Raw genomic sequence first — 20,751 nt, 5'->3', positions numbered from 1 at the left:
ATAATACCATTACCGCAGGCCATACAAATGTTACCTCTGTCTCTTAAGTCAATGCTTCACTTTTCTTATACACCTTATTACAGTATGCTACTAATAAAAGTTTTAAAAACTTTTTAGAAATTATGAGGCTATTGCATTGTTAGGGGTTATCACTACTGCACATATCACCAGGAATGTGGTGCTCTTTGAGCCCTGATCCAGTTCCAGAATCTTATGCTGAGAATCTGCCTTCTAGGGTCACTTCTACTACCAAATCTTTTAGATTTAATTTCCCCCAAAAAAGAGAAGTCTGAGACAAGGGCTTGCAAACAGATAGTTTATTTTCAGGGGTGATCCCAAGGAACAGAAGTCAGAGACTAGGAAGGGTAAAACAGGCAAAACAGGAAAGCCAAGCCAAGGATGATTGATCCAGAAGGTCGTTGCTTGGTTCTACTAGAGATATTCTGAAGCACTGTAGAACGTGTCTCATAATTGTCCAACCAGGGAGGGAAGAGGGAATATTTATTCACCAGCTCCTGTCCTTCATTGATCAAAGGTCTCCCAATTGCTGGTTAACTCCTTTGCACTCTCAAGTTGGCACTTTCAGGTTGATGAATGTATCTAAATAACTGTGCAAGTTCCCACGGACATCCCATGAGGTCAATTCCATGAAAGAAGCCCTGGGGCAGAAAGTGAGATACCTGGAGAAAGCAGTGGAAGCTGTGGATTGTCAGGTCACACCTGCAAGCACTTGGCAGCCACAGTAGTGGCTGGAGTAGAGATACAACATTGGGCACAAAAGGTGCCCAATACATGGCATGGCCATAAGTGAGAGACAATACCTTGTGAGATTGAAGCTCTATAGGAAGCATTGTAAATTGTAAACTGGTAAGCAAGCATGCAATAGCATTTTACTTAGAACCAAAATAGATGGAACCCAAGAAGAAAGGGTAAACATGGAGTGGTAATTCTGTTCTACCTGACTATTAAATGTTGATCTTCAGGTCTCTGTAATTTTGAGCATGGCTCTTCACAAGTACTATTACCCAAGGGAGGAATGCTTCCACCAGAGGACATAAAAATAGTTCCACTGGATTGTAAACTAAGGCTGCCATTTGCCAATTTGGGCTTGGCTAGGTAAGAGATTACCCCCAAAATGTTAATTCAATAGTGTTCTAGAGCCAGTTCATACAGGTTTGCAGAAGTTGACCGTGTATATGTGTTAGTTTCCTCCTGTTGCTATAACAAATTACCACAAGTTTAGTGGCTTAACACAAATTTATCATAGTTCTGAAGACCAAAAATCTGAAGTGGGTCTTATAAGGCTAAAATCAAGGTATTAGCACAGATGTGTTCCTACCAGAAGCTCTGAGAAAAATTGATTGCACACCTTTTCCAGCTTCTAGAGGCTGCCTATATTCCTTGGTTGTATCACTAAGACTGTTTTCATTCATTTCATTCACATCTCTTTTTCTAATGCTGACATCCTGCTTCCTTCTTTCCTTATAAGGTTCCATGTTGATTGTATTGGGCCTACCGGGATAATCTCCCTATCTGAATATCCTTAATTTCATCACATCTGCAAATCCCTTTGTCATATAAGATAGTATATTCACAGATTTCAGAGATTAGGATGTGGTCATCTTTGGACAGCCATTATTCCATATACCACAGTGCCTTTTTCTCAACTCTACATTCAGTGACATTGTTAGTTTAAAATTGGCCACAGTGGGAGTATTTACACTACAGAAATTGGCAAATGCTACAAATCAGGGCTCGGAGAGTCTATTGTTAAACTTTATTTGCAGATCTTGGATTATGATGGTTGGCTGGGGTGAATGAGCCTATTATCAAGGCAAAAGAGAACTGTCACTATGCAATAGGAAGACAGGATTATGGATATAACCCAAGGAGTACTTAGAGGTCCTCCTACTCCTGCCATATTTAGCGCAGAAAGTTATGGTAATATTTTACAAGCAGGACAGGTAAGATCTCCCATCCCTCAAGGGAAAAGTTTTGGTCACTTACAGAAAACTCATAGTCCTAGGGCACTTGGGTGGCTCAGTTGGTTAAGCATGTGACTCTTGATTGCAGCTCAGGTCTTGATATCAGAGTAATGAATTCAACCCCTGTAGTGGGTTTAACTTAAAAAAAAGAAAGAAAGGGACACCTGTGTGCCTCAGCAGTTGACCATCTACCCTTTGGCTCAGGGCATGATCCTGGGATCTGGGATTGAGTCCCATATCTGGCTCCCTGCATGGAGCCTGCTTCTCCCTCTGCTTGTGTCTCTGTTTCTGTGTGTGTGTGTGTGTGTGTGTGTGTGTCACAAATAAATAAAATCTTAAAAAAAAAAAGAAAGAAAAATTCAGCCCCAACTACAAGCTATATAATTATATTCTAGTTCATGCAATGTAGTGGAAGTGATACATACCACTTCTTGATCAGATCCCCCCCCTTTTTTTTTATCATCACATCTGCATGTGGGCCGAAGGCAGTCACTCAACCGCTGAGCTACCCAGGGATCCCTGATCAGATCCTTTTAAGACAGTAGCATGCTCCCTTCATGCCTTCTTTCTTTTCCAATCACTGTGACCCTGATGAACTGAGGTGCTGGTTGAAGACAGATAATATGTAATGGATATGTAGTCATGAAGTCAAAAGTATCAATTAAGGCCTTGTGATTAGTATAGGAAGATTCCTTGCCATGTCAGTTCAATAGTTACACATTGTTTTTTTGTTTTTTAAAGATTTTATTTATTTATTCATGAGAGACACACACAGAGAGAGAGGCAGAGACACAGGCAGAGGGAGAAGCAGGATCCATGCAGGGAGCCCGATGTGGGACTCCATCCGGGGACTCGATCCTGAGACTCCAGGATCATGCCCTGGGCCAAAGGCAGGTGCTAAACCAATAGTTACATACTGTATCTAATTTTCTTCTCCTTCCCCAGCAACATATACCAGCAACATATACAGGATGTGGTATGTTGTGTTGGTTGGCTTTAAAGATCAGCCCAGGCTGAGGAATACTGAGGAAGCATCATTATGGAACTGGTAGAGACATTATTTGGAAATCTTGGACTTGGATGAAGTAACTGATGAGAGTTTTGTCAATTTATTTTTCTGGGTAGGGGGGTGAGTACAGTGATGACAATTTAGGTTATTAGAGGGGTTTTAGTTTTGTTTTAGTGAGGAGTTTTGTTTTGTTTCATTTTTTGAAGTGTAAGCATAGAAAGAAGGGTATAGGGACGCCTGGGTGGCTCAGCGGTTGAGGGCCTGCCTTTGGCTCAGAGCGTGATCCCAGAGTCCCTGGATCGAGTCCTGCATCAGGCTCCCTGCATGGAGCCTGCTTCTCCCTCTGCCTGTGTCCCTGCCTCTCTCTGTGTCTCTCATGAATAAATAAATCTTAAAAAAAAAAAAAAGAAAGAAAGAAGGGTATATGTTGATATTGAGCCATTCCAGGGATTATTATGGATTATTATCTATCATTCCTATTGGACACTCAGCATCTGCAACCCCTTTACATATTTGGGTAACATCCTAAACAAAGAGAGAGTGCACCATACAGTAGCTTACATCAAATCCGACAATGCTCACTATCATTTTCCTAGGGTTGCAGATCCAGCCGATCCCACTCTCTTTAGTTTGGATTCCCTGAGATAGGTGACTTGGGGTAGGGAGAAAAGCCAGTAAAGTGTTCATTAATGAGTGGGTTACTGCTGTGTGCAACTGGGGTTTGGCCCTTCTGGGTAACCTCAGAAATACTGTGAAATGTGCACCTTGAAAATGTCCCTTTGAGGGATAAGGAGGCTGAAATACTCGTTGATCATTAGTTCTGGCTATGAAACAGAAAGCTGGGTATCCTCAGAAAACCAGCTTTCCAATTTCAGATGCTGTACCTCCTCTTCCTCTTTCCTTAAACATGACGTGATGGCTTGGACTACAACAGCCAACTTGCTACTCTAAAGATAAGTCTAACTGAATCACAGAGATATCAGCTGATTTTACTGAGCCAGGAAAACTGCCTACCTCCATTCTTCTTGGGAAAAATATGCTCTATCTAGTCTTACTTGCACCGAAGGGCACAGACCCAGACTTTGAATCAAAAGGTAACAACGTAAAGAAGCAAACACTGTGGGCAGTAGCAGCAGTGGCTTGGTAGAACCATCCAATATGATGACACTTCAGACCTTATTTTGCTTTCTGGTGGCCTTCACCAGTAACAAAGACAATAGACTCTATGTATTGAATAATAATTGTCACTACTCAATTGTATGACCTGTTTTACAAATTCTCTCCTTCATATGGGATATGCATCTTCAAGACGGGTGTTAATATCCTTCTTTGAGGTTAACTGACTTGACTCCGATCACACAGTAAGTGGCAGAATGGGACTCAAGTTCAGGTCCAAGTGACATCAAAACCAGATGTGAACCACTATGTTATATTGCCAATATTTCCTTTGCTGACTTGTAATTTTTGGACTGAGACCCTAGATCAGGCTGGAGCCTGCGGCCCTACTGTAGGAGAGGAAGAAATATGGGCTCACAGAGATTGTTGTGTCATCAGCCCCTTCTGGCAGGGGGATACAGGATCTGCTCAAATGCAGACAGGCTTTGAGCCAGGCTGCACAGATACAGGCGATCCTCTGAGCCAGGCTGGGAAACGCTCCAGATGAATCGCCAGACTTCTGTGTCTGAAACTCAGAGAGATAAGGAAGAATTTTGGGTGGCACCCTCAGAGACAAAGCGATTCTGCAGGTTTAGAATGTGCCGAAATCTAGGCAAAATACAAAAGTGGCAAAATACAAGAAGGGAATTGTGTGAGAATCAATCAACTCTCTGTTGGCGATTCTGGTTGCAAAATGATTCCTGCACTCCTTTCTCTTCCCGAGCTGGATTCTGAAGTCCAAGGTGCAAAATCCTCAAACCCTGACCCCGTCTTCTTGCCACCTTCCACAGACCCATGCTCCAAGTCTCAGAGCCATCTTGGCCCCTCTTACTCTTTTCATTTCGTCACATTTTCCCCTAAATATCTACTGAGAATCAATTTTGTGCCAGGGAGGCAAAGACTCTAACCTCAAGTTACTTACAGGGAAAGAAAACATTAAGACAAGTGTACAGATGATTATTTAATTAGGACTGTGATACCTGCCACAAAGGGAAAAGTAGTATTCAGTGGGAGTGTATAATTGGGGAACTAGATCTAATCTGAAAGATCATATTCAGATCATCCCTCTGCCATTTGTCTTTCTCCTGTCATCTTCCTCTTTATAACAATGGCATCTCTGCTGCATCCTCATGTTATAGACTTGATTCAGACCCTTGCTACCTCTGTACCCGTTTTCTAAGAGAAACCCCTGCCTCTTTCCCCCCAACCCCACTCAAGCCCATGCTCTACCCTGCAGTTAGAGTTATATTTCTAAAATGTAATCTGACCAGCTCCTCCTTGATTTCACATTAAGGTTTTACGTCTCTTGTCTGGCACTGCTTACTCAACCTCTTTCTCTTCAGCCTTATCTCCTATTCTTCTCCTATAGGATCCTCTCACCGCAGTTAGTCAGATTGTACCTCCACTACTGTTCACTCATGTTTGCCTTTCAAAGTTCTCCCTACCCATCACAGCCCAGGAAATGACTATTCTGAATTCAAGGTACTCATTGGGCATGTGTCTGATGAGAGCCCACCACGGATGAGAAACTGGGCAAGATCAGAGGAAAAGGGTGGAAGCCAAGAGTCAGAGTTCCAATGACTGCCCCAGATGGCAACACCTGTTTCCATGACAGATTGTAAGCTCCATGAGGACAGTGACAGAGTTTGACTTGTCCACTCATATACTATTTGTACAAAGTAGAATGGGGCCTAGCACAGAGGAAGAACTCAGTATTTTTTTCTCAGTGTATAAATAAATGAATGAAAAATAAAAATGAATAAGTAAAAGGCTCTTAAACTGCCTCCCACTGGAGTTAGATTCCTTAAGAGATCAGAAGTTCCTTAGGGGTGGGGACTGTGACTTACTCATATGTGCACTCTATAAAGAAGCACTTTACAATGTGGTTTCATATAGGTTACTGCTTCTGTTTCTCAGTCCAACCCCACAAGTTATTTTTTTTTAAAGATTTTATTTATTTATTCATGAAAGACACAGAAAGAGACGGGCAGAGACACAGGCAGAGGGAGAAGCAGGCTCCCTGCAGGGAGCCTGATGTGGGACTCGATCCCAGGTCTCCAGGATCACGCCCTGGGCCAAAGGCAGGCATTAAACTGCTGAGCCACCCAGGGATCCCCTAACTCCACAAGTCTTATCCCTATTTTCTTCCTTTCTTTCTTCTCTTTCCTATTTCCTCCTCTCTTTCCCCTTTCTCTGGGATACATGTCTAGGCACTTCCTGTCTCTAAATTCTTTTTTTTAAAGATTTTATTTATTTATTCATGAGACACACACAGAGAGAGAGAGAAGCAGAGACACAGGCAGAGGGAGAAGCAGGCTCCATGCAGGGAGTCTGATGTGGGACTCGATCCCAGAACGCCAGGATCACACCCTGGGCTGAAGGCAGGTGTTCAACCGCTGAGCCACCCAGAGATTCCCCCTTGTCTCTAAATTCAAAAAGATACTTAGGACTAAATGTATAACTGATTACAGTGAGGGTCAAGAAGGACACTTTGCCATAGGCTTCACATACATGAAGCACTCAAATATAACCATTTGATGTTATGTGTGAGCGAAGTTAAAGTTTTTGTGCTGCACATGTGTGTGAGAGACATAGAGTTTTTGTTAAATGTAAATATTTAAAATATACATTTTTTTGTACCATATTTTATTGCGGTCATTTTTCTTTTAACACGAAAGCCATAAAATTAAAAAGTGGCCCAGGTTCAGCCAAGTCAGGTAACCTGGCCAGTCTAACCCCCAGTAAAGTGCCCAAGGCAGGAATGGAACCCAGGATGTCTCCCCATCCAGAGGCATCACTGTGCGCAAAGTGTAGCAAACGTTATTTTGGTATGGCCTACGGCAGGGGTTAAATTCATGGGGTTTCATCAGGCAGGTGTGTTCCCTTCAAAGTCCCAAGTTGCTCTGTAACTCTGGCAAGTAATTCAGCTTCCTCGTTTGAAAACTGGAGGCCCCACTGGTACCTACCACAGAGAGTTCCTATTAAGGATCACATGAACATGTTCTTGAAGCGTCAGCACAGGCCTGGCACGTTGTCAACACGCAGTAAATGGTAGCTGTCATTATAAGAACCGTATTTGTTGAACGAGTGACTTTGGCACGTAACGCCTGCATTCAACGCGAAGCTTGGAGCTGTCATAGAAGCTCAGCTGAAGGAGTGGGAACACTGGCACTCGCCAATTTTTTTTCTGGAAATAAATCTTTGTGGGAGGCTAATCGCCGGTTGGAAAGTGTGAGCCTTGAGGGAACAAAGCTCTGATCCGAGGCCCCGGCGGCACGGAAGCGAAGTCTCTCTCCCCCGCGGGCCGGACTGAGTGCCAGGCGGCAGGGCACCCCCCCTCCCCGCGCCACCCCAGCCCCCCGCCTCGGCGAGGAGGCCCCACAAACTGGGTTTTAGCGGAGTGGAGGTGGAGCGGGATCTTCTCTAATTCCGCTCATCTTATTCTCGGGGACCACACCCAGCGCGCGGCGAGGAAGGGCTCCGAAACCGCGGGGCGGAGGCTTCCGAGCGGCCCCAGACCTGACCATCTATGGTCACAGCGCGCACGGAACAAACAGGAAGTGGGGCGAGCCTCCACCTTCCCGACCCGGGGGGCCCGGCGCGCGGCGCGAAGGCGGCCACGCCCGGAAACCCAGGGCTGGGCCCCCACGCCAGCCTCGGCAGGTACCGCCAGAACACGGTCCGGAACAACGGCCGCCCCAGGTCCCAACCGGGAAACTGAGGCACGCACGCCCAACGAGGCGGAGCTGCGCCCCTATCTCCTCGGCGAGTAGACGACTGCCCGGGATCCCCGCCCCCCGGGAATCGGCCTCCTCGTCCCTCCAATACCCCTTCCAGTCGGCTGGGCGAAGGCACCGGCCTCGGCCACGGCCACGGCCACCGCGACCACAGCGATAGGAGCGCTAATTAGCCACTCACCTGTCCTCCCTCCGCGGAGGTGGAGCCTCGCCGGCGACTCCGGCCCTTCATTGGCCCGGGCGACTGGGCCCCGCCAGGCGGCGGAGAGGCGTGGCCTATCCTGGAGCGCGCTCCCCGGCCGCTCGCGCCCTGGGGGCGGGGCTCTCCGCCAAGGGCCCCCGGGCGGGCGAGGATTCTCCCTTCCGGGCGTGGAGAATAGGGGGCGGAGCCGCGAGCGGGGCGGCCAGACTTCCTCCCGGGTCTCTCCTCCACCTCGGCGTCTCGGCGGCCGGCCGTTTCCGGTGGGGGCGCCGCGCCCAGTGAGGGCCCGGAAGTGGGTCGCGCGAAGATTGCTGGGCGGTTCTTGCCGGAAGTGGAGAGCGGCTGCTCGCAGTCGGGAGGTGAGGCGGAACTCTGAGGTGAGGGGACGCGGCCGGGTGGGGACTGGGGTCCGCTCCGCGGCCCACCGGCCCGTGGCTTTGTTGACGGCCCGTCCGGCCTGTGCGCGTGTGGTGGGCCCTACTGAAGGGGCCGGAGAGGAGGCCCTCGGGCCGACCCGGGATCCTGGGCGCGGTCTCTTGAGGTGGGGCCAGGGTGACCAACTGAGCCGGGCTCTTCTGGGGAGGCTCCTCCGCTGTGAAATCCTGTCAGCCTCGGCGGGGCCCGATTCCTAACGTGCCCAGACGTAGGCATTCCTGAGGAACCCGCGATACCTTAGAGTCTTCCCTGTCCCCCCCCCCCCCCATCTCATCCCCATTGCACGGAGGGGTAAATTGATCCCCCGGAGCGTAGAAGCTGGTCTGGGATCTTAACAGCGAGTAGGGACACAGTTGGAATCCAGACCTCAATTCCTTAGATCATTAGTTCCAGATCCTCCCCACGACTATTTCCCAGGAACCTCTCTCTCCACCTCTGAGTGGTCTTCCGGTCGGTGTCGTCTCGCTGGCAGCTGCAGGTTAAAGACCTCCCGCTGCGTGGTTTGAGGGTGGTGGTGGTGGTGTTTGTTTTGTTTTCTGTTTACTGCAACCTGTTTGGGATCCCTGGGGAGTTTTTCAAAAGAGAGTGGGACAGGTCTTTGTATTTGCAGCCAGGTAGCCTCTCCTTCCTCCAGGTCTGTCGCTCCAGTTCGGAAAGGCTTAGTTAACTTTTTGGAAGGTGTTGCTGCGTGCTTCTAGACCTGAAATCCGCTGGCTCAGGTTTGGGCTGGCCCCACTGCTAAGTACCTGTAGCCCTAGATGCATTATTTAGCTTCCTTGAGCCTCATTTTTTTCCTCGTCTTTTAAGCGGAGATCTCTGCTTACCCCCCGCAGGATTAAATTCAGTGTAACAAATTCTGTTTATTCCGTCAGGCGCCGCCATACCCAGGGAATGCAGTTTTGAAACCAAACAGGCCAGCCCCTGCCCCCATGGAGCTAACAGTTGTTGCAGGGCCGTTTGAGAAGTAATGATAAATGTGATGAGTGTTCGGAAGAACAGGGTACTATGGAAATATATGACGGGGGGCGGGGGTGGGGTGGGGGGAGCCTCAGGAAAATCCCTTCTGCGGAGCAGAATTTAAGATGGATTTTGAAGGATAAATAACAATAAGCTTGATGAGAAGAGGAGAAGCTTTTAAGGCAGAGGTTAGTATTAGAACTTAGTAGGGAAGCTCTTTGTAGGGTTCCTTGTTCAAGTGAAAAACGGGACAGCTCAGCACATTATTTTCTCATTCACCCACTCGTTCCCAGCGCCCTTCATATGTTTGAGGCACATATTGAATGAGGCACTTGGCCCTGGTGGCAAGGAATACAATTGTTACCGTGGGGGGGGGGGGTGTTGCGGGTAGACAAGTGAATCAGGGACAGCTAACCCTGTCATAATGCCCTGTATGAGCCCCGCGCTGTGTGAGAAGAGAGGAGGAGCACCTGAGCCAGGTGTCTAAGCTTTGAGGAGGAAATGGAGGATAAGTCTTGCAGGACTGACTTAACCATACGGTGAATCTGGAAAAGGTATTTACAGGCAAAGAGTGCAAGGGCCTGGGGACCTGGTGGTGGGGAAGCCCATGGCTAGCTCAGCATGTGACTGAAATTCCAGTAATGCGTGGAGAAGTGGAGGAAGTGGCAAGTGGTGGGTCAAATATGAAGGCCCTTGTAAATCATGCTGAGTAATGCGGCTCTTATGCCGAACGCTATGAGGGTGCTTTGAAGGGTTTTATGTAGGAACATGATGTGGTCAGATGTATGTGTTAGAACCTTCAGTTTGTCCATTGAGAAGCGATGTGATGGTGAAGTGGACCAGGGTTGGGAAGCTTTTGCCGCAGTCGTGGCTTGAACTAAGACCATGATAGTGGGGAGGAGAGGAGGGATCAGATTTGAACAGTATTTAAAAGATGGAATAAAAAAAAAAAAAAAGATGGAATCCATAGAATTGGGAGGCTAATTATTTGTGGAAATGAAGAAATAGGAATACTCTAGGATGAATGCCTGGTTTTCTGGCTTAGGGAACTGGATGGTAGCATTCACTAAGGTAGGTAATGTGAGAGGAGAGGGGTAAGTTGGGGAGGTGGCATGGAAAGAAAATGAATTTGGGGCATATTTAATATGAGGTGTTTGCAGCACACCCAGGTGAAGATGTCTGGTAAGGTATCCCAGCTAGAGGAAACAGCACGAGCAAAGGTGTGGAGGCCAGAAAGGGCTTATATTCTGTGAAGTACCTGGAGTATTATTAGAGTTTGCCTGGAGTTTGCAGCAGAAGTTAAGACCAGAAAAAATGATAGATGGCTGCCAACTTGGGAAGGGCTTTTGATACCTTGTTTGAATGTGTTTGGATTTTATTCTGTGTTTGGCAGTTTGCTTATTGTTTGAGTTGTGTTGGTCTAGCTCAAAGAAATTTCTGGGGACGCCTGGGTGGCTCAGCGGTTGAGCATCTGCCTTTGGCTCAGGGCGTGATCCCAGAGTCCCTGGATCGAGTCCCACCTCGGGCTCCCTGCATGGAGCCTGCTTCTCCCTCTGCCTATGTCTCTGCCTCTCTCTCTCTCTCTCTGTCTGTCTCTCTCATGAATAAATAAATAAAATCTTTAAAAAAAGAAAAAGACATTTCTGTGAAATTTCCCACCTTTTTTCTTCTCAAGAGATACTTCATCAATCAGGTGGACATAATTTATGTCTGAGAATAGTTTTAATAAAACGGTAGCGGTGAAAGTACTTTGTCAAGTACAGCCTGTCATGCAAACCAAAACTGGTGGTACTGTTAAATTTCAGTGAGTGTATTTTTGCTCTGAGAAGGTTAGCTGTGTGTGTGTGTGTGTGTGTGTGTGTGTGTTTTAAGTATTTATTTATTCATGAGAGGGCTGGGGCAGAGGGAGAAGCAGGCTCCATGCAGGAAGCTCAATGTGGGACTTGATCCCGGGACTCCAGGATCACGCCCTGAGCCAAAGGCAGATGCTCAACCGCTGGCTGAGCCACCCAGGTGTCCGGAAGGTTAGCTGTTAATTTGTAAAATGCTTTGTTTCCGATTTGAGGAGTGATTTTTTTTCTCACCCCCTTTTCTTCATTATACATACATATGTTTAGTTGCAATTATTTTTTTTAACCAGGAACTAAGCCTTCAAAAAGGGACTTTCTCCTTTCAGTTTTCTCTGAAGAATTGTGAGTCAAAGATGCATTTTACTTAAGTGAGCAAATGCAAAGTGTTATTGGAGGTTGGACCCTCAGGTTGGAAATTTAATCCTGAGATATGAAATTGGAGGATCCTCAAGCCATATCTTACCCAGTCCTTTTTTTTTTTTTTTACTTTCTATTAACCTGGCTTTCATACTTAAACTTCACTTTCTCTACCATAACCAGGCTAATCTTTTAAAGAGAACCATTTTTGTCTTCTTATCCTAATCTGGCTTCGTATTCCCAAAGAATCAAGTCTAAACTCCATTGTCCAGTTTACAAAACTCTCCACAATCGGACTCTTAACCTTAATTTTCATTAGATGATGCAGAGTGACATTCTAATTTAGACAGTCTTAAACTATTACATTAGCATTTTATTTATACCTCATGCACTTCCCTTTTGTTCCGTATTATACTAGAACACGGTTTCTTAACCTTGGCACAACTAACATTTAGGCTGGATGATTCTTCACTGTAGCGTTGTCCTACCTGTACATTGTAGGATTATAGCAGTATCTCTGGCCTCTTACCCATCAGATGTCAGTAGTACTCGCTCAGTTGTACCTACCAAAAATGTCTCCAGACATTGCCCAGTGTGTCTCCTGGAGGGCAGAATTGCCTCTGATTAAGAACCACTGCATTAGAAAGTATTGTAACTATGATTGTGCAGTGTCTTCTCTCTCCAAAGAAATTTTTTAGGGGAGGCTTCATGGACATGCTTAGCACACGGTATGCACATGATAAGCACTGGGTATCCTGTAGTGAGTGAATCATTTTTTATTGAGGCATCATGAATGATCGTTTATTCAAGGAACTTCTGGGTGGTACTTGAAGGACTTGCCTTTTTGGTTTTCCTCAGAGGATGTGATCTTGATAGAGAAATGCCTCTGATAGGCACTCACTACAAGAAAGCTTTGGGTTAGTTAACAGTGCAAGTCAGCAGATATATATCCCTTATACTGGGGATATAGAAATTCCTATTATGTTCAGGTTGCCTGCATTTAGACAGCTTGGTTTAATGAATAGGAGTTACCATTTATTTCAAATTGCTTATAGTTTATGATGTTGGTACTCAGTGTTCATTTTTATCAAGTTGTTAGAGTTGAATCGTCTTCAAATTAATGCAACTACAACATTCACCATGGAATTATTTTTTTTTGATATACCATTATGTAAACTTAATAAAGAGAATCCGAACTCTCAAAATATTTCTTAGCTATTATAAAGCTTTGTTTGCCTGTATTACCAGACCTGTAGTGTTAAACTTTTCCATTTGACTGGAAAATATAGTTGAGAGGTTTCATGGAAGGAGTGAGCTTGTTTTTTTTTGTTTTGTTTTGTTTTGTTTGTTCTTGGGTTTTTTTGGATTTTGTTTATTTTGTTTTGTTTTGTTTTTTGGTTTTTTCCTGCAGAGATCATTTAAAATTCCTATACTTAAGTTTAATTATAGACCCACAGTCACATATCTTTTCATATCTCTAGCTGTAGCTGAATCATGGATAGGGACAACCAGCATCCTTGGATCTATCTTTATGCAGCTACCCAGCTGAAATCAGCCAGTGCACTTTTTCCTTATACAATGTAAAAGGTGCCTGCTTTTATCCAGTTAATCTTCATAACATTCCTTAAATATGAGAGGAGAACTCATGGTCACGCAAAGTTGTTTACTTGCCCTGACCATCGAAACAGCTAGTTCCTGAGTCTGACTTCAGTTTACAAACCCTAACTAGCTTTACTCACTCCTGGAATTTCAGATAGGAGACAGAACTGGAGACAAGTGCTGATACTGGATTGGATTCTCTCTACAAGATAGGCCTTTCTCTTTTAATCTAAACCTCAGATGGCAGTGACTCAGACACTAAATGTCATTGGTTCCCTCAGTGAAACCAAATGCGTGGGGAAGAACAGTGGCTCCTGATTTGGGTTAGATTTAGATGACATCTTTACTGAGGCAAAGTGGTATCTATTCTTTGGTTTCTGGGTTAAAACAGCCAATTCGTGTCTCCTGTTAGCATGCCTAGGTTTTGTTTTGTGGCATATTAGAGCCTCGTGATGAGAACTTGGCTCTAATTCTATATTGTTAGGAGTAGAACTAACCAATGCCTTATAACTTAGTGGTGCCTTAGGAGAGAGATCCAGGTCAAGCTGTTTTTTGTTTTGTTTCATTAGAAAGAAACTATCTATGTTAAAGAAAATTTGGGAAAAAAAAAAAAAAAGAAAGAAAATTTGGAAAATGGGTCAATTGTCCAAAACCCCATGTGACAAATACTGTAAATTTTATGTTCTCTTCGAGTCTTTTTCCATGGTGCATTTAGCTATTCCCCTATACGTAGATGTCTAAGTTTGTTTTGTTGTTTGTTAAGTAGGCTCCACTGGGCACCTGCGTGGCTCAGTCAGTTGGGCATCTATCTGACTCTTGATTTCAGCTCAGGTCATGATCTCTAGCTAATGAGATGGAGCCCTATGTTGGGTTCCACGCTCAGCAGAGTCTGCTTAAGATTCTCTCTCCCTTTCCCTCTGCCCCTCGTCCAGTGTGTATTCTCAAATAAGTAAATAAATAAAATATTTTAAAAAATAAATAAAGTAGGCTCCACACCCAGCATGGAGCCCAACAACACAGGGCTTGAACTCAAGACCTCAGCTGAAATCAGGAGTCGGACGCTTAACTGAGCCACCCAGGAGCCCCAGAAGAAGTCTAAGTTAACATTGCAGTGAACCTCTGCCTATAACTTTTCCCACATTTTATTATTTTCTTAGGATAACATCTCAGGAACTGAATTACAAAGTCAAGGCCAAATAAAGTATTCTGAAGCAGACCAGTTGGGCTATCATAGTTTCACTATCATAGTGTATGAGCTGACTTGTATAGCTGCTTTTCAGTTTTAGTTAAGTGTATGACTTAGAGGAAAAACTACCAGACAAAGTAGAAGACATTTTAAGCATAGCAACTTCCAACTCAAGTAGACACTCATACTCCTGGCTTCAGTGCCTGGTGAGATGAGACAAGAACTGCAGGAGTAACCTGGTTCCATTTACTTCTGAACAACTTCCTTGAATAAGCAGAAGGAATTGGATTGTATGAATTGTTAGAATGATGAGACTTTGATGCAACTTTGGCAGGAATCACTAACCATTTCTTGATTTTTCTTGGTTTCAGACCACAAAAAAATTGCTGGGGAATCAACCTCATAGTTTTTTGTTTTTTTTTTTTTTTGCTCTGTGTGATATCCCTCCAAGAAGCCTATCCATTCTTATGACTTGATATATTTCTTTGCCAATAACTTGCAGACATTGAGCTCCAGCCTTGCTCTTTCCCCAAGCTTTATTTCTGAATACTTACACTTAGAAGTTTCATCTCCTCTTCAGACTCTGCTTATCCAAAACTGACCTCATCTTCTTGTCTTAATACGTGCCAGAAACCTGTTTCTGCCTATAGTGTCATCATTCTGTAACGCCCCTGGGTTTGCATTTCGAGTCATCTTTGACTCCCTTCTCTGAGTGCCACAGTACTCAATAGTCAGTACCACACAGTTAGTACTTGTTCTGTGTTTAATGCACACTTGTTTTGTATGACCTTCAAGGGCAGTACCAGGATCAGTGGGTGGAAGTTGCAGGGAAGCAGATTTTGCCTCCATATAAGGAAGAACTTTTAAATACTTAGAGCTGTCTGAATGGAATGGGCTGCCTCCAGAAGTCTCTGATTCTCTACACTGAAGGTGTTTGAACAGCGGTTACCTGACTAATTGCTGAGAATGTTGAAAAGATTGTTCTGGCATCAGATGGTGTTTTTACAAGGTGATTTCTAGAATCCTCTTAATCCTGAGAGCCAGTGATTCGATGAAAAGTAGCTTTGTTTTTCCTACTAGATTCCCCTGGGACAGGAAAATTATTTTACCATTCTTTTATATTCCTACTTAATTCAGGTGCTGGTCACTTACTTAAAACTGATTATTTGTAGGTTAATTGATTCTTTTCCTTTGGTTTCTTCATCTGGCTGGACACTAAATGTTGTGGATTTTTTTTCCTTTGAAATATAAAAAATATTTTTTCAGCAGCCCTCTTATTTTACAGCTGAACAGCAGCATTTCAACCTTAGACCCTAATAGCTTCCTACTTCATGTTCTGTTTATCAGATAGTACCTGTAAAAATTTTGCTTTCATCATATAATTCGTTTACTCAGAATGCTTAAACGGCTTCACATTTATCATAACATCAGATTCTAATACTGCCTGGCCTTCCGTGCCTTTAATAACCTAGTCTGGCTTGCTTATCCAACCTTATTTTCATGATACTCGATGCTCTCTGCAGATTAATTTACAGTTTATGTACGTAGCCTCCTTATTCTCTCCTCCTTGCTTCTGATTGCTCTGGAGTATCTTCCCTTTTTTCTTTACTTTCCCATCAAGATGCCCACGTTCCTCCTAAAACCAGACTGTCTCAACTGATTTCTTCTCAACCCTCAGAGCATATAGTCATTTATATTGTATCATTCAGAACCATACAACATTCTTCAAAGGAAAGACTCCAGGATATAGGCTGATACTATAACTTTTCCTAATCTAAGTGGAATTAGGAAAAGTTCTCTTCCAAATCTCTAACAGAACTTTTAAAAAATGTAGTCATTGGTGTTTTTACTCCATTGACATTTTCATTTGTGTTGGCCTTCCAATAAGAATGAAAATTTTTGGAGGGCAGGGGCCATGTGTCTTCTATGTCTTCAGTAGCTGCTAAGTATAATGGTAAGCACTTTGATTTTATGAGCATCTTCTGTGTGCCAGCTTGTTCTAGGTGCTGTGAATTGGTGGGGCTGGATGTGGGGAGAAGAATGGATAAATTTCCATCCTCTTGGAGCCTGTCTTCTAGCACATCACAGGCAGTGATAACATTTTACATTTGAACTGCATGTTAAGGCACCCAGAGTAACTCATCTCCTTTGATCCTTCCACCTCTGTGTGCTAGAAGGAGAGGCTTTTTAAAGGTCCTGAGTTAATAACAGTGAATACATGGCAGAGTTGAGACTCAAAGTGTGGCCTCCTAAATCCTTGTTTTTTCCTTAGACTTCTGTAGTTAGGACTGCCTCTCTTTCTGAAAGGTTTATGATGAATGCTTAAATAGTTAGGAATCTGTACATACATTTATGAAGGCTTACCCTTGGTTCTTGGTTATTGTCGATCAGAAATGACAAAGAACAAGTTCAAGCAGAGTTACAGTTTTCTACTCCGGCATTCTAAATTCTTGTGGAAAAGCCTTACTTTAAACATTTGCCTTCCAAATATGTGTCATTTAGCCTATGAAAAATATTGGCCTCCAAGGAGGAAATTGAAAGCAGGGAAATTAAAAGCTGCTAAAAATGTAACTAAAGACACCATGAAGAGGCCTTGAACCCACAGCACTATGCTCAGCAAGTAGTCAGGGCTAGATGCTGTGATGAACCACATAGTCACTTAATTGCTTAAAACTAAGACATGTGGAGTGGTGGGAAGAGCCTCAGTCCAGGATTCAGAAAATTTGTGCCTGTAGCCTAGGTTCTCCACTCAGTGGTTGTTCCATATCTGGCAGGCTTTTTAACTTCTGTGAGTTTCTTCATTTTAACATGGGGATCGGTATCTTCATAGATCCCATAGAATTATTATATTATATAATCTAGTAAGCCAAGGCTATTTTCTTTATGGTACTTGGTTTGAAGATCTCTATATCAGTGTGTGTTGTGCCCAAGAAGGTAGCATGCATTTGACAGATGGGGATATTTGTAAGATCCTGCAGACAGACAAAGAGGAAAAAAAGAAAGAAAGGAAAAAAAATCTCCCCAGATTTGTCAGGGAGAGGAGACAGCCAGACTTGAGGAAAGAGAGGGCAATAGACCCTTACTAGCCTACTGTATTTATAGTACCTACTACATTTATAGTACTAGAAATTCAAAGACAAGAAAGAGTCTGTCCCTTAGGATGTCTGGTTGCCTATTAACTATTAAATAAATGATTTTAAGCCGTTATATTAAATGTGTGGTAGAGATAAGTGCACAGTGTTGTGGGAGCACAAACTGGAAATGCTTCTTGGGGAGGTGGTACCCTAGCTGAGCCTTAAAAGGCAGTAAGAGTTCTAGAGAGGGAGCAGATTGGGAAGGAAACGCATACCAAACTGGACAAGCTTCCTATAGAAGGTAACACTTTAGCTGAGTCTTAAAAAGTAGGAGATATGAGACAGAACAACCACCAAGCGGAATAGATAGCATGAAGGCTCAGAAGTGAGAGAAAACGTGATTCTTTCTGGAAAATGCAGGTAGTCCTGGGTTGCTGTAGTGTGTTTAGGAAGGGTGTGGCAAGAGGTAAAACTGGAGCAGAGTGATAGGAGATAACGCAGCACCAGATTATAGAAACCCTCCTTTGGACTTTACCCTGAATACCCTGGGGTGGGGGAGTACTGAATGATATTTAATAAAAGACTATCATAATTACATTTGCATTTGAAAAAGATTGTGGTGGTAATAGGAGAATGAATAAACAAGGTGTATTACTATAATTAGGGGAGACTAGCAAGGAAGTTATTGCAGTAATCTAGGCAAAGTCCTGAAGACCTGATTTTTGACAATCAGGATGAAGCAAGGGGGCATCTATTCATGAGATAAGCAGGTAGAGCCTATATATTTTGATGACTGGCTAGATTTGGGGGGAGTAAGGAAGAAGATAGTTTAGTTAACGCTTATGGAATCCTTGCTGTTTTTCACTACCGAGTCTGGTAGTATATGTATAGTTGACCCTTGAACAACATGGGGGTCAGGAGTGCTAAGCCCTCCAATGCAGTTGAAAATCTGCATTTTACTTTTGACTCCCCCCAAATTTACTAATAATGTACTGTTGACTGAAAACTTACTGATAACAAACAGTTGATTAACACATATTTGTATATGTATTATATACTGTATTCTTAAAATAAGCTAGAGAAAAGAAGATGTTATTCAGAAAATCAAAGGAAGGGACACCTGCATTGCTCAGTTGCTTAAGCGTCTGCCCTTGGCTTGGGTCATGATCTCAGGGTCCTGGGTTCAAGTCCCACTTCAGGCTCCTTGCTCAGTGGGGAGCCTGCTTCTCCCTCTGCCTGCCACTCCCCCTGCTTGTTCTCTCTGTCTCTCTCTCTCTCTCTCTCTCTCAAAGAAATGAATAAAATCTTTAAAAAAATCAAAAGAGAAAATACATTTATAATATTGTATTGTACAAAATTCATATGTAAATGGATCTGCACAGTTCAAACTTGTGTTGTTCAAGGGTCGAATGTATTTCCCCTTTATTCTGACTTAGGCCCTTTGGATTTTGTACTGTTGTTTCCATCATACCGATAAGGAAGCTGAGGCTCAGAAAGTTCGATAACGCTCATAGTCACAGTGCCAATGAGTACTGTTATTCAAACCCCTAAACTCCCTGACTTCTCTTAAGACCATGCTCTTAACCACTATACTTTTTTTTTAAAGATGTTATTATTTTATAGGCAGAAGGAGAGGCAGGCTCCCCCTGGAGAGCTCGGTAGGGGACTCGATCCTGGGACCCCAGGATCATGCCCTGAGCCAAAGGCAGATGCTCAACCACTGAGCCACCCAGGTGGCCTTAACCACTATCCTTTGCTGCCTAATAGTTCCCGGGTTACTATCTTGGTCTACCAGGTGATTGATAGTGCTGGATTACTGAGACACCAAGGGAGGTGTGGGAAGATGAGTTCTGTTTTGGACACTTTAGTTTGAGATGCTTTTGGAATATCCAGTTAGGGATGTCTAGGAGGAAGCTGGTTCTAAAATTATAAATTCCAGAAGCATGGCTTGAGTTGGATATGCTACTCTGGGAGTCATTCGTCTCTAGGTGATCGTGCCACTCCAGAAGCAGGCAGGATGGTACGGTGATAATGGTAGCTGAAGGCTAGGGAGTGGACACGACCATCTGGAGAACGGGAATATGTGTATAGGGATGGAGAATAAGACAAGGTGTGTCTTTTGGTCCCTTCAGTTCTGGATTTTCTTTTTTTTTTTTTTTTTAATTTTTTTTATTTTTTATTTATGATAGGCACACAGTGAGAGAGAGAGAGAGAGGCAGAGACATAGGCAGAGGGAGAAGCAGGCTCCATGCACCGGGAGCCCGACGTGGGATTCGATCCCGGGTCTCCAGGATCACGCCCTGGGCCAAAGGCAGGCGCTAAACTGCTGCGCCACCCAGGGATCCCAAGTCGGATTTTCTTTTCCAAAACATCTCAAGTGTCACCCTGCCTCTACTTAAAAACAAAAAAACTAAGTACTGTTCTCCTGTTTGGTTAATGGTAGATTGAGATTACTGTAAATGATAGCCATATTATCCTTTTATATTCTGTTTAAGTTAGACAGCAGAACTGTAGCTTGCTTAGCAATTTAAAGCTTACAAGTACAAGTGAAATACAGGGGGGAAGGATGCAAAATCTCATAACCTCTATTACTAAGCTTTTAAGATAGGTAAGTATTCACCAACCCTGGCAGCCATTAGAGACACTTGTACTCATATTTTCCATGTTAACACTGGCCAACCTATAGTATCCATTGCATATGAAGGAATGTGTTTTTTAACAGAATGGGTGGTATCTTTTCTCTTTTTTAAGATTTTATTTTTAACAGGGCACCTAGGTGCCTTAGTTGTTTAAATGTCTGACTCTTGATTTTGGCTCAGGGTCATGAGATCAAACCCTGTATCAGGCTCTACACTGAGCATGGAGCCTACTTAGGATTCTCTGTGTCCCTCTGCTTCCTGCTCCTACCCCACCCCCTGCTGCTTGGGAACATTCTCTCTCTCTCTCTCTCTCTCTCTCTCTCTCTATTTTATTTTTTTTAAGATTTTATTTATTTATTCAGAGAGACAGAGAGAGAGAGGCAGAGACACAGGCAGAGGGAGAAGCAGGCATCATACAGAGAGCCTGACGTGGGACTCGATCCAGGGTCTCCAGGATCACACACTGGGCTGCAGGCGGCGCTAAACCGCTGCGCCACCAGGGCTACCCTCTCTCTCTCTTCAAAGGAAGGGGGAAAAAGATTTTATTTTTAAGTAATCTCTATACC

General features: G+C 43.9%; 2 protein-coding genes across 13 annotated transcripts in view; one reads left to right on the top strand and one right to left on the bottom strand.

Annotated features, from left to right (window-relative positions):
- Nucleotides 1-302: 302 nt before the first annotated feature.
- The window catches only part of LOC118350844 (translation initiation factor IF-2-like), a 22,704-nt gene continuing 2,255 nt past the window's right edge, over nt 303-20,751 (bottom strand). Inside the window, exons 2-4 of the mRNA XM_049094545.1 lie at nt 7,116-8,716; nt 2,008-2,123; nt 303-680 (exon numbers count right to left, since the gene is read on the bottom strand). Coding sequence (XP_048950502.1) covers nt 7,904-8,716 — 813 coding nt within the window. The 3' untranslated portion in view covers nt 303-680; nt 2,008-2,123; nt 7,116-7,903. The remainder of the gene's footprint in view (nt 681-2,007; nt 2,124-7,115; nt 8,717-20,751) is intronic.
- Nucleotides 8,306-20,751, top strand: part of CAP1 (cyclase associated actin cytoskeleton regulatory protein 1) — a 27,307-nt gene continuing 14,861 nt past the window's right edge. For 2 of the 12 annotated variants that reach the window (XM_035699027.2, XM_025419793.3), the window contains exon 1: nt 8,306-8,447. The gene's annotated coding sequence lies outside the window, so the exon portion shown is untranslated. Of the gene's footprint in view, nt 8,466-9,887; nt 10,035-20,751 lie in introns of those variants that run through there. The other 10 variants (XM_025419798.3, XM_025419795.3, XM_035699026.2 and 7 more) reach the window with 7 other exon arrangements.

The sequence above is a fragment of the Canis lupus genome, chromosome 15, assembly GCF_003254725.2.
Source record: "Canis lupus dingo isolate Sandy chromosome 15, ASM325472v2, whole genome shotgun sequence".
NCBI lineage: Eukaryota > Metazoa > Chordata > Mammalia > Carnivora > Canidae > Canis > Canis lupus.
This window is presented reverse-complemented; position numbering and strand designations above follow the sequence as displayed.